Source organism: Sturnira hondurensis, unplaced genomic scaffold, assembly GCF_014824575.4.
Source record: "Sturnira hondurensis isolate 20B ecotype Veracruz unplaced genomic scaffold, ASM1482457v3 Scaffold0022566, whole genome shotgun sequence".
Taxonomy (NCBI): Eukaryota; Metazoa; Chordata; class Mammalia; order Chiroptera; family Phyllostomidae; genus Sturnira; species Sturnira hondurensis.
In genome coordinates this window covers 1,520,400-1,536,368 of record NW_028095197.1, presented here as the reverse complement: position 1 = coordinate 1,536,368, position 15,969 = coordinate 1,520,400, and the positions used below count along the sequence as shown (strand labels likewise).

Sequence of the window (15,969 nt, the reverse complement as noted above, 5' to 3'; positions counted from 1 at the left end):
TGAAATCAAATATTCATTCTTGATTTTGTAGTTTCAGGCCCTACCTATGGACTTTCCTCTGTAGCAGAAGAGAATGACTCTCTCTTTCATACAGGCATGGCTTCCACATCAACTATGGCCATTTTCTAAATATATACTTACATTGTCATTTTGGCTAGATCAATTAGGTGTTTACATTATTATGATTATATAAATTTTATTTAGCACCATAAATTTGGGTCCTTTTATGTGTTATTGGTATATAGAAAAATAGTATTCTTTGTTTTACAATTTGAAAGAAAAAATAATTTACACTGGCCATTTTGGAAATGTAGGCATTATCATATGCATATTGCATTATTCAAAGAGTAGAAATTTAAGAGAGCTTTTTGGCTGACCATCCACCCAACACATTACTGGCACCCAATAAGTATGTGTAGAATGAAGGATTAAACATAGGCCCTCATGTGATGAGTTTATTCTGTTCAAGATCCCAATTATTTGGCTGAGATACACTATGTAAATAATCTATTTGAAGTCATTGTAATAGTCTTTACTGAGTGATGCTATCACTATATCAAAGGCTTTTTTTTTCGGTAATCACATTGCTTAAATCCCAAACTCATGTAAGCACCTTTTCACTCACTGGGAGCTTACTTCAGTATGGAAAAGCAGGCTTATAGTTTTTGTTGTTGTTTTTTAGAGAGGGAAAGGGAGGGAGAAAGAGAGAGAGACAAACATCAAGTGTGGCTGCCTCCTGCATGTCCCCAACTGGGGACCTGGTCTGCAACCCAGGCATGTGCCCTAACTAGGAATTGAACTGGTGACCTTTCAGTTTGCAGGCCAGCACTCAATCTACTGACCCACACCAACCAAGGTAGCTTTTAGTTTTTTTATTTACTGCTCATTTTTTTTGCATATGATGCTGAAAAATCTACATAATTTTATTACATGCAGAGCTTTTGTTTTGCTTGCAACACAAAGTCAGGTAGTTTGGCTGTTTCCCATGGATAATTTTTTGGAAATATATCAGGGTGTGGAGTAGTATCAAATTGAACCTGCTCCAGATACACCTCTCACTTTGCCAGGCTACATTGTTGCCCAACAGATAACCACCAGTGAACAAAATGTATCTCCTCTGATAACATGATTTCTCAGTTATAATCCAAACAAGCTGTTATCCAGCCTTTCCTTGTCTTATATGTGCAGTATATTTGCTAAGCACTGAGTAATACTTGACACTTAAGTGATTTCACCTCACTGTAAAGCAAAATAACAACTTCACGAGTGATATTATTTTTGGTTTTAATTCAAGTGTAATATACGAGGTCTGTCCAGAAAAAGTCCAGCCACTGTTAAAATAACAAAAATGGTTTGGGTGACATCCAGTGACTGCCAGTGTAACCTGGCAGTCAATGAGAGCGGACTGGAATGCACATGTGTGAACAATGACAACTTCACTGTACTAGTCAGTGGGGACTGTAGAAGGCATTAAGTGAGTACGTGTACTGTGTTACCATCACATTCAAAATTACTGAGTGAGTATAGCTATGAATCTGCATCAGATTTTGCATCAAGCTTGAACATTCCTCTGCAGAAGCTATTCGGATGATTCAGAAGGCTTCTGGGAATGATGTAATGAGTGCAGCACAAATAAAAGTGTGACACGAAGGCTTCAAAAATGGTTGAGAATCTGNTGCCATTCTCTTCTTGCTTGGAATGTTTCCATTGAGAAGTCAGTAGCCAACCTTATTGGGACCCCCTTGTATGTTACTTCCTTTTTCTCCCTTGCTGCCTTTAGGATTTTCTCTTTGTCTTGGAGGTTTGCCATTTTAATGATGATGTGTCTTGCAGTAGGTCTCTTTGGGTTCCACCTGATTGGGACTCTCTGCGATTCCTGAATCTGTGTGACTTTCTCTCTCCTCAACTTAGGAAAATTTTCTGTTATTACTCTTTCAAGTAGGTTTTCTATCCCTTGTTCTTCTTCCTCTCCTGGTATTCCTATTATTCGGATATTATTACATTTCATGTTGTCTTAATTTCTCTTAAATTCTCCTCATTTTTTCTGATTCTCTTTTCCATTATTTGGTCTGTCTGGGAGATTCTTTCTATCCTGTCTTCTATCTCACTTATGCGATCTTCCGCCATATTGATTCTATTCTTCATACCTTCTACTGTGTTCTTCAGTTCAGAAATTGTATTCTTCATTTCCTCTTGGCCTTTACTGATGGTTTCTATTTCCTTTTTCATGTTGGTGTAGTTTGCAGAGAGTTCACTGTAGCTCCCCTGTAGTTTCTGGTAGCTCGTTGTAAGCTCTTTGAATTTCCTGATAACCAGTGCTTTGGATTCAATATCTGATAGTTGGCTTGCCTCTATTTCATCTAACATTCTTTGTGAGACTTCCTCCTTTTCTTTCATTTGGGTATTGTTTCTTTGTCTTTCCATTGTTTGTGTTGCTCTTCTTGTTGGCTTCAGCTTCTTAAAGTGATCTGTTCTGGTTTCCTGGGTTTATGGTGTGAACTTCTGTGGTAAGATGCCTGTGAGATTCAGTGGTGCAGTCTCCTGCAGGTATCTTGGTGTTCTCCACTTCCACCTACTCCTCTTGTTGGTTTCTAGCTGGTCAAACCTTTTCTTCTGGTCTCCCTATCTGCAGCAGCCTGAGGGGCTATTAGTGTGGCCTTTCTCTCCTCTCGGTGAACTTAGCTGGTCTCGCCAGTGCCCTCCCAAGATCCAGAATGGCACTGCTCTCCCGTGCCCTTTTGAGAGCAGGTTTTTCCCCAAGCTTCCCAGCTCTGGCCTGGCGTGAGGGCACACACTCCCAGCCAGGCTTTCCTGGTCTTGCAGGCTTGGGCTTGGACTTTTCCCAGTGCTGTGGCTGCACACACTGGGCAACTCACAATTCTTCCAAGCTGGCAGCCACAGCCTGACTCCTGGTGCTTCTCAGTCTGAGCCCAGCTGGGTAGGGATGGAGCTGGCGACTGGCACTCTTCCAGGGGCCATGCCAGCAGCCCGCAGCTCCCCGAGACTGCGGGAGCCCAGGCTCAAGTCCCGTGCTCTCAGTTCCCCACTGGCGCTCTTTCAGGGGCCCTGCCAGTAGCCCGCAGCTTCCCGAGGCTGTGTGAGCGCCGGCTGGAGTCCCCCCGCTATCGGGAATGTGCACCACCAGGAATGCGAGCTACTGGGAATGCACGGGGACTCCTAGACTTCCAAGCCGGTAACCACAACCAGACTCCCGGTGCTTCTCAGTCTGTGCCCGGCTGGGTAGGGAGGGAGCTGGTGACTGGTGCTCTTCCAGGGGCACTGCCAGTATCCTGAAGCTCCCCTAGACTGTGGGAGCACCGGCTCAGGCTACTGGGAATGCCGGGGCCGCTCAGTTCCCCAAACTGGCAACCACAGCCTGACTCCACGGGTTATCAGAGCTCTCCGGTTTGCTTCCAATGCCCACTCTTCTCTCTGCCACTACAGACAAACCGATCTCTCCTGGTGTTTTCCAATCTGCACCCTGCTGGTTAGAGAGGGTGCCAGTGACTAGTTCTTTCCCAGGGTTGTCGTTGTTGCCCTCCCTCGGCTCTCAGGGATCAAGGTGGCCCTGCCAGGGCCCTGGTGCTGCCCAGTGGAGGGCCTGCAGCCTCTGCGCTGTTCCCTCGTACCTTGTTGATCTTCGGTCCGTCTCCTCTCCTCAGCCTCTGGTCATTCATTGTCCACTATACTTTCTGGGGTCCTGCCGTCCCATATGCTGGGTCCCTGCTGGGTGTTCGCTGTGCTCCTCTGCAGAGCAGCCTGGTTTTTCTCCGGCGCGTGAAGGGAAGAGAAATCCTTTGTCCTACTCCACCGCCATCTTCTCCTGTCCCTAAAACAGGTTTTTAATGTACATGGATAATATTTGATAGGACACCTGCATGTTGTGTGGGATGCAAAATAAGTCTTCATTTTGTGGTGCCATCCTACACATTTCAGGATGTCTGGCATCCCTGACCCCCACCTCCTAAATGGTACTAGCCCCTCCACTCATTGACACCTCCAAAAAGCCTCTATGATTTTCCAAAACACCCTCCTGCCTGCTGGGTGATGGGACCTGTTTCTTTTGCTCTAGCTCTGCAGCTTTGATGGACATTCCATAGTTGGGTATCAGCACAGGTGACTTGGAGTACCTCCCAGGAACAAGAATGGTGGCTCCCAATGGTGTTATTTGTCAAAGCCCCCAGCATGGAGGTCGAGCTGATGCTCACAGAACAAGCATCATGGGGCCATGGTGGGGGTGGGGGAAAGGGAGAAAGGTGCAAAGCTGAGGGAGTATCTCCTACAAAATGAGGCAGTTTGGTTCCAGCCAGATGACAGCAATGGCAATGACAGATTCCAAATAGGAAAGGCATTGCCAAGTGAATTTAAAGTCACCTCCAGCTCCAAAGTCTTTGCTAAGAAGGTTAGTGTGGATAAATGTAGATGACAGTGATCTGTTATCTTCTGATATTGCCATATTGTCCCTAAAGTGCTTCCTCACATGTTCCTTTGTTATATACTTTGAGCCTTTCCACAATCTCAGGAGATAGTTAGGGTTACTATTATCTTCATTTTGACATACTTGTTCTGATGATACCCAATATTGCATTGCTTCATTCATAAAGATTGTAGCACAGAGGAAAACTACATAAGGCACCATTAGCTGGTTTCTTTACCTGTTTTCTAGACACAAGGTGCTGGTAATTTCAGCTGTAGTATTTGGATTTTGTCACAGATGTGCTTGGAAGTAATAGAGAGGCAGATTTCTGAAAGTAAATGTGAGCAATCCTTATTCCATTTTTACCTCCACTAATTTTGCTGTATACTAAGATAGGGCTTTTTATCATGCCTTCAGCCATGAGATGAAAAACAACTTTTTCAGTAACAGCATCCACCTGCAGTCTGCTGAGTAGATCACGTTGTGGTGCATGGAGTGTCGTTAGGGAGTTCCATCACACTGGGGTTGCACGCATGGTGTTGCCTGGAAGGCACAACCTGCCTGAATATGTGTGGCAGGTACACTGCCTGTCTGTCATCAGTGGGCAGTCTTCTTCATCAGTATCTTTTGATTCTATTTCTCTTTAATCATATAAAAACATAGTGATACCACTATAAAAAGTGAATTGTAATAGTTAACGTTTATTGAATGTTTATGTGTCAGAAATTTTATAGCTATTATCTAATTTTAATTGGGCCGTAAAACTAGTTAACCTTGAAAGCTATTTCCTTTTCCTAAATTACTGTCATTTCAATTCTTAAAAAAAGTTTTCAGCCTTTGAGCTTTGTGAATATATTCATGAGGCTTCTCATATGTGAGTGAAGTAAAATAAATTTAGTAGAGCAGTGCAGATAATCTTACTAATTTTGTATTTCTGGTCTCCTTAAATGTTTTTGTTAGAATTCACCAGAAAAGGTGTGAAGGAAACTTTGAGGATCTATCATGTAAAGAAAGTTAATATGAATAACCAAGTAAAATTCACCCTGTACACTCTTAATAGTGGACTTGTTAGAAAACTAATCTACTTGATGAAATGGTATTCCTTGATAATAGATCAAATGTAACCTAATGTTCTTTGGTAAGCTAGTAACATCTAGTGTTGTTTAATATCTGTGTATTTGTGAATTTTCCAGTTTTCTTCCTGTTACTGATTTCAGTCATCTTGAACTTGCTAAGAATTGTTTTGTGGCCTAACATATAATCTATCCTAGATTATGCTCCATGTGAACTTGAGAAGAATATGTTCTGCTGTTGTCAGATAAAATGTTCCGTAAATGCCTCTTAGGGCCATTTGGCCTAGTGTTACTCAAATCCACTTCCTTATTGTCTGTAGACAATCTGTCCATTGTTGAGACTGGGGGACTGATGTCAATTACTGGATTGCTGTTTATTTCTCCTTGTAGCTCTGTTAGGTTTTGCTTTGTGTATTCAGGTGCTGTGATATTGGGCACATAAATGTATATATATATTCCTTTTCCAGGGGGAAAAACCTTTTTTGACATATGCATATGCAGTGATTCCTTTCATTGTTGTCAATAAGCTGGAGACTCATCCAGCAGAACTCTTCTCGCTCAGTGTGTGTGCACCCGGCTAGAAGAAAATGTCGGCACCATCTGACAAACCTGCGCTGCGCTAATGGGCCCTACAGTTTTGACACAGACACATAAATATTTATATCTTCTTGATGTATGGATCCCTTATGATTATATAATGATCTTCTTTATTTTTTACCATTTTTAATTTAATGATTTATTTTGTTTGATTCAAGTATAGCTACCCCTACCATTTTGGGTCACCATTTGCTTGAATTCTCTCTCCCCATCCTTCCTCTCTGTGTGTCTTTAAGGATAAAGTGTGTCTCTTGTAGGCAACATATCATCGGACCTTATTTTTTATTCATTCAGCCATTCAGTCTGTCTTTTGATTGGAGAATTTAATCCATTTAAGGTAATTTTGATAAGTAAGGGCTTACTATTTTGTTAACTGTTTGGGGGTTGTTCTGTAACTCCATTCTTCCTTATTTCTTATCCTGCTGTCTTCGTGTGTTTCAATGTCTTGTTGTACCAGTATGCTTTGATTTCTTGATCATGTTCCTTTGTGTATTACTACAAGTTTGTCCCTTGCAGTTGCCATGAGGTTTACATAAATATCTTGAAATTATAATACTTTATTTTAAGTTAGTACCAACTTAACTTCAGTATAATTCTTAAGCTTTACACTTTTACTTCCCCTCTAGCTCACTGATTAGGATATTGATTTACCATTTCTTATATTGTGTAACTAATAACAGACTATTGTAGTTATGGCTATTTTTGCAATTGTTTTTTTAACTTTTAAACTGTATTTAAGTAAATTACAGACCACGATTACCACATTACAGACTCTGTTTTTTTACTATTACCAGTGAGTTTTACACTACCTTATGTTTTTATGCCATTAATTAGTGTCCTTTTACTTCCATTCAATGGACTTCCTTTAGCATTTCTTCTTATAAGGCAGTTCTAGTAGTGATAAATTTCCTCAGCTTTTGTTTGTTCAAGAAAGTCTTTATCTGCCATTTCTGAAGGACCGCTTAGCAAGGTATAAATAGTATTCTTGGTTGACAATTTTTTCCTCAATATTTTGAACATGTCATCTCATTCTCTTGGCCTAAAAAGTTTCTTTTGAGGTATATACCAATAGTCTTATGAGAATTCCCTTGTATACAATTTACCCTTTTCTCTGGGTGCCTTTAAAATTTTGTCTTTGACAGTCGACAATATAATCTTTGATATTTGACAATTATGTTAGCATAGTCCTATTTGGTCCAATGTACTTGGGGTCTTTTGGGCTTCTTGGACCTGGATGTCTATTTCTCTCCCCACATTTGGGAAGTTACCAGACATTATTATTTTAAGTATACTTTCTGTCTCTTTCTCTTCTGGAATTCCCATAATGTGAATAGTTTCACCTTTTCATTCATTTTTCTTTTTTGCTCCTCTCCCCGGTTAATTTCACATGTCCTGCCTTCCAGGTGGCCAATTCTTCTGTAGGGTTGAGTCTGCTTTATTGAGTTCTTCCATTTAGTTATTATATTTTTGGCTCTAAGCTTTCTGTTTGGGTTTTTTAAAATGTTTTTTGTTTCTTTGTTGAACTTCTTGTTTTGTTTATTCATTGTTTTCCTAATTTTGTTTAGTTTCCCATGTGTTTTTGTAGTTCACTAAACTTCTTTAGAAAAGGATTATTCTGAATTCTTTGTCTGACAGGTCCTATATCTCCATTTATTTAGGGTCAGTTACTAGCACTTTATTAATTTCTTTTGGTGGTGTCACATTTACCTGATTTGATGTGGTCCTTGATTCTTATGTTGGTATCTGTGTATTTGAATTAGTGGTCTTCTTTTCTAGATTTGCAGATTTGCTTTGGAACAGAGTTCTTCACCAGTCAGCTCAGTCTGGGTTTCTGGATGTGTCCCCCTGGTTGAGAACAGCTGCATAGGACTGCTGGCCTTGGTTCTCTGCCAATCTGAGACTGTATTCTCTGTTCAGGCTTACTATACAGTCAGGACTGTCTATACTCACCAGTAGATGAGGCTATGAATTAGCTTTCCTATCCTGGTGAAGCTACAAAATGGGATCCAAAGCCTGCCCCACTCATTGTTGAACAGAATCAGGTAAGAGTGTACACTGGATGTACACTGAATTTCCTGGTCAGGTGAGGCCAAAGTTTTTCTCTGCAGACAGGAAAAGCCTTAGGCTGTGCTCCCTGTTCAAGTGCCATTGTAAGCAGCACTGTTTGATAGGCTGCCAGCTCCCAGTGTGCTCTGGTAAAGTTCCCTGGTAGGGCAGGCTGAAGGCTGTATTCAGCAATGACTGAGTCCATGAAAGAGTTTCCCTGCCTAGGTGTAATGGGAGAAGCAGCTCCAGGGCCACTAAGGTTCTTCATTTGTGGTCTTCAGTCAATCTGACATGTGGTCCAAGTCCCTGGCTTAATAGGGCCACCTGTTTTGCTCTGGGGGACTATCACCTCTGCTTACTCTCCTATCAGCCTGAGCATTGCTAGCTAACACAGTTTCCAGCTGTTCTCACCAGCCTGTCCCGGAAGGTGTGGGTGGGGGTATATGACTCAGTTCTTCAACCTGGTCAAACCAGGTTCCAGGATGTCAGGTTCCTTGTCTGAGAACCAAATGAGGCAAACCTGTTCCCCACCGAGTTCCCTGGTCAGATGTGCCACTGACTGGGTTCTGCAGATAAGCAAAGCTGCTCATGGGCACTACTGCTTTGCATGTAGGAATGCAGTCTGTTAAGATCTAAGTGCTGGTTGTTGGAAGCCTGTCTGCCTTTCTCCATCACAATCAGATTCCCAGAGGTTGGTTGAGTCCTGCAGATTCCTCTGCAATCCCAGATTGGGGTGAAACCAGAGTAAAGGCTCCTACAAAGTGACCCACAATACTGGGGTGCCTGGATGTCACCATAGGCTCAGGGGGCACCTCTTTGTGTGGTGCTGTGCTGGCCTGGGGGCAATGCAGTCAGCATGTAGTCACTCATCTTACCCTTCTAATGCAGTCTGTCTTGGTCTTTGTGGTGTAGGGTGTGCTTCAGCCTCCCTCCTGTGTTCCAGGATTTTCTCAGTGGTGCCTTGTCCATGAATTGTTGTTCTTGTGAAGGGAACTGAAGCCAGGAATGACGTGTGTTGCCATGTGGGTGATGTCAATTCCTGCACATATTGAAGAGAGAAATTCTGAAATGTGTTCAATTACCTACTGCACATGGTTACCAATTTGGTATTATATTGTAGAATCATCCTGGAAAACACATCTTTGAACCTGCTTTTCTTTCCCACAGAGTACCCACGGCTCAAAATTAGGAGAGCTGGCCTTAGGCTGACAGTAGTAGGTAACTGACACGTTTCCCCCATTAAACTTTAGGAAATAATATATCTTTTGACAAAGCTGTTTTCCTTTTGGACATCTATGGCCAATGAACTGAAAAACAAGAGGGACAAAAAGATTTATATGTAAAGATGTCTTTTACAGCATATTTTTTTACAATTGTGAAACAATTTAAATGTTTGCCAATAGGCAACTAATATTGTATTAACAAAATAGAATTTGGCAACCATCATAAATACTAAAAGGGAGTTTATTTCAACATAAATGTCTAAGTTACAATGTTTGTGCACATATTTGCAATTATACAAACAAGAAGACAATATATAACATAATAAAGTGATTATAATTGGATAGCAGATTCCATAATTTTCCTATAGTACTTTGGTTGGCTTCTAAAAGTCAACCAAAAGTTTGAGTTTACTTCTCAAAAGATACCACTAAAAATGATAACATAATAGTGATTTAATGTCATTTTATTCTTTCAAATGAGCGAAGTTGAAGGTTATAATTGTACACATAAATGTTAATATTGCCAGCCAGTTGAGGTGTGTTTTTTTTTTATAGTTTGTTTCCATCTACAGATTTTCATGGAAAAAGAAAACCAAACCTGAAATTTAAAAAAATATGTCTCTTTCCAGGTATTCCTCTGCCCAAAGAAGATGGCATTTCTGCCCCTTTGATCTCCAGCTCGCCAGTGAAGGCAGCCCGGGAGTATGAAGAGCCCTCAAGTGAAGAGGAAGATAAAATAAAAGAGGAGCCTTTGACTATCTCTGAACTGGCCTACAGCCCAAGTGCTAGCCTGCTCCCCACCCCAGTTGACGATGATGAGATTGACATGCTCTTTGACTGTTCATCTCGGCCTGAGTTGGAAAGAGAAGACACAGATTCGTTTGAGGAACTGGAAGCAGATGAAAATGCCTTTCTGATGGCAGAGGAAGAGGAGCTGAAAGAGGCTCACCAAGCTTTGTCGTGGAGCTATGACATTCTGAGCGGCCATATTCGGGTGAACCCACTGGTCAAGAGTTTTTCCAGGCTCTTTGTGGTGGGTCTGGGCCTGCTGCTCTTTGTATTCCCCCTGCTCCTCCTCCTTTTGGAGTCAGGTATTGATCTCTCCTTCTTATGTGAAATCCGCCAGACACCAGAGTTTGAGCAATTTCACTATGAATATTACTGTCCTCTCAAGGAGTGGGTGGCTGGCAAAGTAAACCTCATTCTCTACATGCTGGGTTGTTCATAAAGTACATCTCTCAGATGACTAAGGGCTATATTCAATACTAGTGATTTCTTTTTTCCATGAATGCCTGGTTCTGAATGGTCATGGAGCCGTCAACAGGTGTTCTTTGCTCAAAACTGATTATTCAAACCTTTAAGTTAAATTTCCATAATTCACTACACTTAAATAAGTTTAAATCAAATACAGTAATTTTAGTTATAGGTCAGGAAGATGGCCTTTAAATAACCAAAAATGTTTATTTTTATTATATCATGGCATATTCTTTATCTATTATAATACATTTCTATTATATCATAATACATTGAGCTGAATTAGGTTTCCCCCTTTTAGACAGTTAGCATCATTATAGGCTATAAGGTTCAGAATCAGAATTTTAGTAATAATACAAGGGAAAGCTTTTGAATATAATCCTTAGTGAAAACAATGTCCTCTAACCAATGCCTATACAAGTAAATTTATGCTGGGCTTTTGTTTTTTTAAAAATATTTTTATGTGTTCAGAATATTTTGGTAAATTTTTAGCAAAAAAAAAAAAACCCTCCTGGAGTTATTTAATTGTACAGATTGTAAGACTAATGCACAAAAGATATGTTGGGAATTTTTTAATGTTTTGGCACTGGTTTGTTTAAAAACTATTTTTGGCTGAAAAAAAAATCCCACAATTTGTTGTTAGCTACTTATGAGTTAGAAAATAGGTAGAAAGACTGTGGTAAGTAAGCTCCTAAAACAAGTGATGGAAATGGAGGATGTAGAAACTGAGCATCATCAAGTAGACACGGGGTGGTCCCTTTTTCAAAGTATCTGGACAAGATGACTAGTTACTTTCATTTGCATTCTGCCTAAATATTTTGGCTGAGGAAGGAGAACATTTTAAAAAGAGAGTGAAACTTTAAAGAAAAAGAATGAAAAGATATGCCAGTTAATTGCATGTTATTGTACATTAACCCAAGAGTAGAAGCAGATGGGAAACGGACAAATGGCAAGTAGCAAAAAAAGTTTTGGTGAGGCTGGTAGTCTAGAGGTGGTAGGAAAATGATCGATTTTATGGAAGTGGTGGTGATACAAGGTGTTGGATGATGTAAAGAACAGTATACTCGCTGTCCAAGTTGACATGAATATGTTTAAGTGGATCTAAATAAAAGTGGAGAAACTTGAAGGCACATTTTTGGTCCCTCATGCCATTAATTGTGATTCTGTGGAAGAGCTTAATTTCCAAGGAAGTGTATGTATGTGTGGGGGCAGGAAATGAAGGGAATGGATTTTGGCTTTTTGATAAAGCTAAGGATCTTTTGTGGTGGACATTATTTCTCTTTTCCTGGTTTCCTTAAGATCTTAACTCATTCATAATTGGGACTCTTGTTAGGAACGAGGAGTGAACTCACTGGTTGACACACTATTTCAGCTTGGGTGAAGTGGAGGGGGGAAATGTTCTCTAGTGCCTATCTTCATACCACTAAATCCATGGCAGAAAGGCTCCGATGCCTTCCCATGCAGCACCCTGACCAGTCCTGTGGTGTAAATGAGAAAGGTAAGAATTTGGAGCTTTGGGGTTTCTCCACGAATTGAAATGTTCCACTGCCCTCATTTACAAAGAGATTGGGCTTCCTGTAATCTCTGACTCCAGCAGACACTTGAGCTCTACACGAACGTCATTTCCAAAACGGTCATTTCGGTCCTACTTATTCATGAAGCTCTGAGTGCTTCATTGGACATTTAATTTTGAAAATGAGTTTTAAAAGTCATCTCATCTAGCCTTCAGTTAAGCAAACTAATATACAGTTGCTACTAAGTTTGAAGAGTGTGCTTTTTCATGTGCTTTCAGTGATGTTTTGCATTTTAATACCTGAAATTTGATAATATACAGATATATTTCCTATGGTTTATTTGGAAGTTTGCAAATGGCTAGCTTTGAAATGAAAGGTTTTTCCCCTGTTTTCCATATGGCTTGGAAGTCATACTTTCTGATGAAAGGGCCCTCCAGCGTAGTCTGAAATAAATTAGTCCTTCCTTCTAATTATGCCTCAGTTTCTAACCATGACAAATCATCTAGCTTTCATCCTTTTAAAATAATATCAAATATTTTTAAATTATGGAAGTAATGCCCATCATAAAACATTTGCTGATAAAATGTTAATAGGGTAAAATGCTGATAGGATAAATATCATACATAGTCCACCACACAGACTTATGTTAAGAAGTAATACATTATTTTTAACATTTTCAGCTAACATCTCTTTTTTCTTTGGCAAAAACTTGACTATTGACTAGAAATGTTTTTAGGTAAAGGAGTTGATAAGATAAGGTCTGCTGAATTTAAACAATAGCCACCAAAAGTAAAAGTGGGGTCCTGAAATGCCGTTTTTTAGGATAGGATATAAAAAGCCTTTTTAGAAATACCACTTGCGTTTGGTAGAAGACAGTTACCAGTTGCCTGAATGAAGTGAAAAAAACTGCTTCCAAGATGGAAAATATGAGGGGAGACCCTAAAAAATCCGAATTTTTAAATAAAAATTGTATATTTATTCTTACATTTTTAAACTTCAGTCACCTTCAAAAGTACTCCCCATTTGCTGCACTACACCTACTGAGACATTTTTTTCCACTGCTCAAATCAGGTTTTGAACTTGTCAATTTTGGTGCATTTTAGTGCTTCTGTTTTTTTGTTTCACCTCTTCCACATCAGCAAAATGTTTCCTTTTGAGGACTTTCTTCAGCCAGAGAAACAAAAAAAATTGTTGCTTGGGGTGAGATCAGGTAAATAGGGAGGGTGGGGCTTGGGGGTCATGCTGTTTTGAATTGAAAACTGCTGAATACTCAGCATGGTATGGGCAGGCGCACTTGTAAATCACCCAGCATGAAGTGGGCAAATGCATTGAAAGAGTCTTCAAAACATAAAAATTCACTGAAGCTGAATACAGCCTCTCACAACAACACCAGAAGGTACACTGACACGGATGGGCTTCTAGAACACTCACCTAGCAGGGGAAGCCTGTCCTACAAGGGTCCTTTCCCCAGAAGACAGATAATTCTGGGGGGTTTTGGTCCCCTGTCATATAATACTGTGAGATACAGAGCTCAAAGCAAGTGTGTGAGTATATGTATATTCCATATTATTGGTATATATGTTTACATATGCATTACGTGTGTGTGTATATGCACCACTGATATGCTCAGACAGTTATGTTTACTTTTCCCCAGTTGAGGAATTTGACATTATTCCTTTTCTCTCTCAGATATCATGGTCGATAAAAGTCTCAAAAGTTTCAATTTTCTACAAAAATCACTGTGTATGTTTATAGTCGTATATACACACATATATGGCAAATACATATACACACACAATCTTGTCTTTAGTGCTAGTGCAAGTTAGATCATTAAAAAAACGTAGGTAAAGTATATTGTGTTTCTGTCCGTGCTTGGAACATATTGTAAAATGTAATGTATTTGGAATATATTTTGTGGCTTGTTTAATATTTATAAAATCAACTCTGGGAAGAACTCAAAATGAATTAATTTCATTGAAATACTAGAGATATGGGGGCCATGTGATTGGAGCCTTATCTTTGTATAGCAAAATTTGCATTTCTATGTCAACATTCAGATTGTTTTATATGTTAATCTGGTGGCAGAAATCCCTAATAAAATTACTCTGGGGAACAATATTTCTGCAATCATTTAGTTTTATTCAAGGCAAAGTTTTATAAATAGCCTGTTGGGAAGTACAGGAAGGTGCCATTGAGGACCATGAAATGGCATCACCTTTGAATGGTGCTGGCATGACAAAAATGACCACAGGTCATGGATGGAAGCAATGTTTTGCAGAAGCCACCCTGCCTAAAAGCAGGAATACTGAGGGTAGTGGAAATGCCCCCAAATATAAGAGACAGCTATGTCAGTAAGATAACTGGAGAAGTTTTTTTAAAAAAAGGAGTGTTCTGCATGACAGGTAGGAGGAAAGATTTTAGAGTGCTATGAATTAGTATGTCATCACTTCCGGCCAGGAAAAGGTGCCCTCCCGTGCTAGAAAGAGCCCACATCAGACTCAGGGCTGCAGCACTTGCCGCTAAACTTCTGCCCGTTCATGGGCCTGGAAGACTCACTATTCTTCTGTCTTCCCCTCCATTCAGCATGGCCCGTCACAAAGCTGACAACTCCACACCCGGCAATCGAATCACTGGGTGTTATTCTGAATGAAGCAAAAGGGACTCTATTACAGGAACACCATTCATGTCCAGCCATATTGTACTCCAACTGTGGTGGCCTCTTAAATCTGTCAAGTTTTTTTTTTGTCTTTCAGTTTTATTTAGATATAATTGATGTATGACAGTGTGCTAGTTTTTAGGTATGCAACAATGATTTGATATTTGTATATATTGCACAATGATAAAGTTTAGGAAAAAATCCATCACCTCACACAGTTACACATTTTTTTGTGGTGATGAGAACTTCTAAGGTCTACTCTCTTGGCAACTGCGAATACGCAATGCAGTGTTGTCAACAGTAGTCACCATGCTGCATATTACATCCCCAGAACTTACTTATAATTGGAAATTTGTACCTTTTGACCTTCATCCATTTCACCCACTGGGGTGTGGGAGGTGAGGGAAGTCTGTCAAGTTCATACTCAGCAGTCCTCAGATGTCCAGGCTCTAGAGGACAGGCAAGAACAGGAATTCACTGGTTAGTGTTCAGGCAGGAGGTGCCATAGACCTAGAGTCTCAACTCCAGCAGCCCTGGCCAGTACCATTTTTTAGGTTAGTATCTGCAGACTGGAAGGCACACACAAAATGGCCCTTGGCTGCTTACTCATTGAATGGTCCAGGTTCCTGACCCAAACTTGCCTCTTGGCAGGAACCCTTTTCCTTATTCCTATCATTCGCTGCTCAGCCAAACAGGGGCAAGATCTCTTAATCACACTCCAGCTTGGAAGGAAAGTACTGGGGAGAAGTTTCCACTCCTGGGGTAACCTTGGGATTGTTGTGGTTGATGAATTTGAGATTCTTTGAGCCATCTTTCTCTTCTGGGTGGAGATAATGTGCCAAAAGTCCCTGCTTACTTGTCCTCCTGCTTCTCTCTCTCTCCTTCTCTCTCTTTCTCTTGGACCTGCTTTTGGGCTTCCAGTCTCCGTGCAGTAAACAGACCCAGCAGGAGCTGCCGTGGTGGGCGTGGTGGGCGCAGCCAGGATTCTGCTCTCCACAGTCCAGCCTCAGTCTCTCTGATGGGGCGGGTAAGTCTGGCGAGCCCTGCCCAGTGGGCTCAGCTGTCATCACTGCTGAGAGGAGGAAAGAAGCTTCGCTTGGGCCGAAGATTCCAGCTGTATTCTCCAATGCTTTAATAAAACTGATTTTAATCCTCTTCTGGCGATTGTGTCTATTGTGTTATGAGAACT

The 15,969-nt window shown here is 40.6% G+C and overlaps 1 protein-coding gene and 1 long non-coding RNA gene across 4 annotated transcripts in view; one reads left to right on the top strand and one right to left on the bottom strand.

The window, feature by feature from the left end:
- The window catches only part of FRMD3 (FERM domain containing 3), a 275,666-nt gene extending 259,860 nt beyond the window's left edge, over positions 1–15,806 (top strand). Inside the window, exons 14-15 of one of the 2 annotated variants that reach the window (XM_037035831.1) lie at positions 9,986–10,447; positions 15,702–15,806. In XM_037035831.1, coding sequence (XP_036891726.1) covers positions 9,986–10,447; positions 15,702–15,715 — 476 coding nt within the window. In that variant the 3' untranslated portion in view covers positions 15,716–15,806. Of the gene's footprint in view, positions 1–9,985; positions 13,109–15,701 lie in introns of those variants that run through there. The other variant, XM_037035829.1, reaches the window with a different exon arrangement.
- LOC118979653 (uncharacterized) overlaps positions 1–15,969 on the bottom strand; it is a 51,716-nt gene that overhangs the window by 21,654 nt on the left and 14,093 nt on the right. The window contains exons 2-4 of one of the 2 annotated variants that reach the window (XR_005064961.1): positions 15,139–15,229; positions 9,009–9,172; positions 3,796–3,829 (exon numbers count right to left, since the gene is read on the bottom strand). This is a non-coding gene — a long non-coding RNA (uncharacterized LOC118979653). Of the gene's footprint in view, positions 1–3,795; positions 3,830–9,008; positions 9,173–15,118; positions 15,230–15,969 lie in introns of those variants that run through there. The other variant, XR_005064962.1, reaches the window with a different exon arrangement.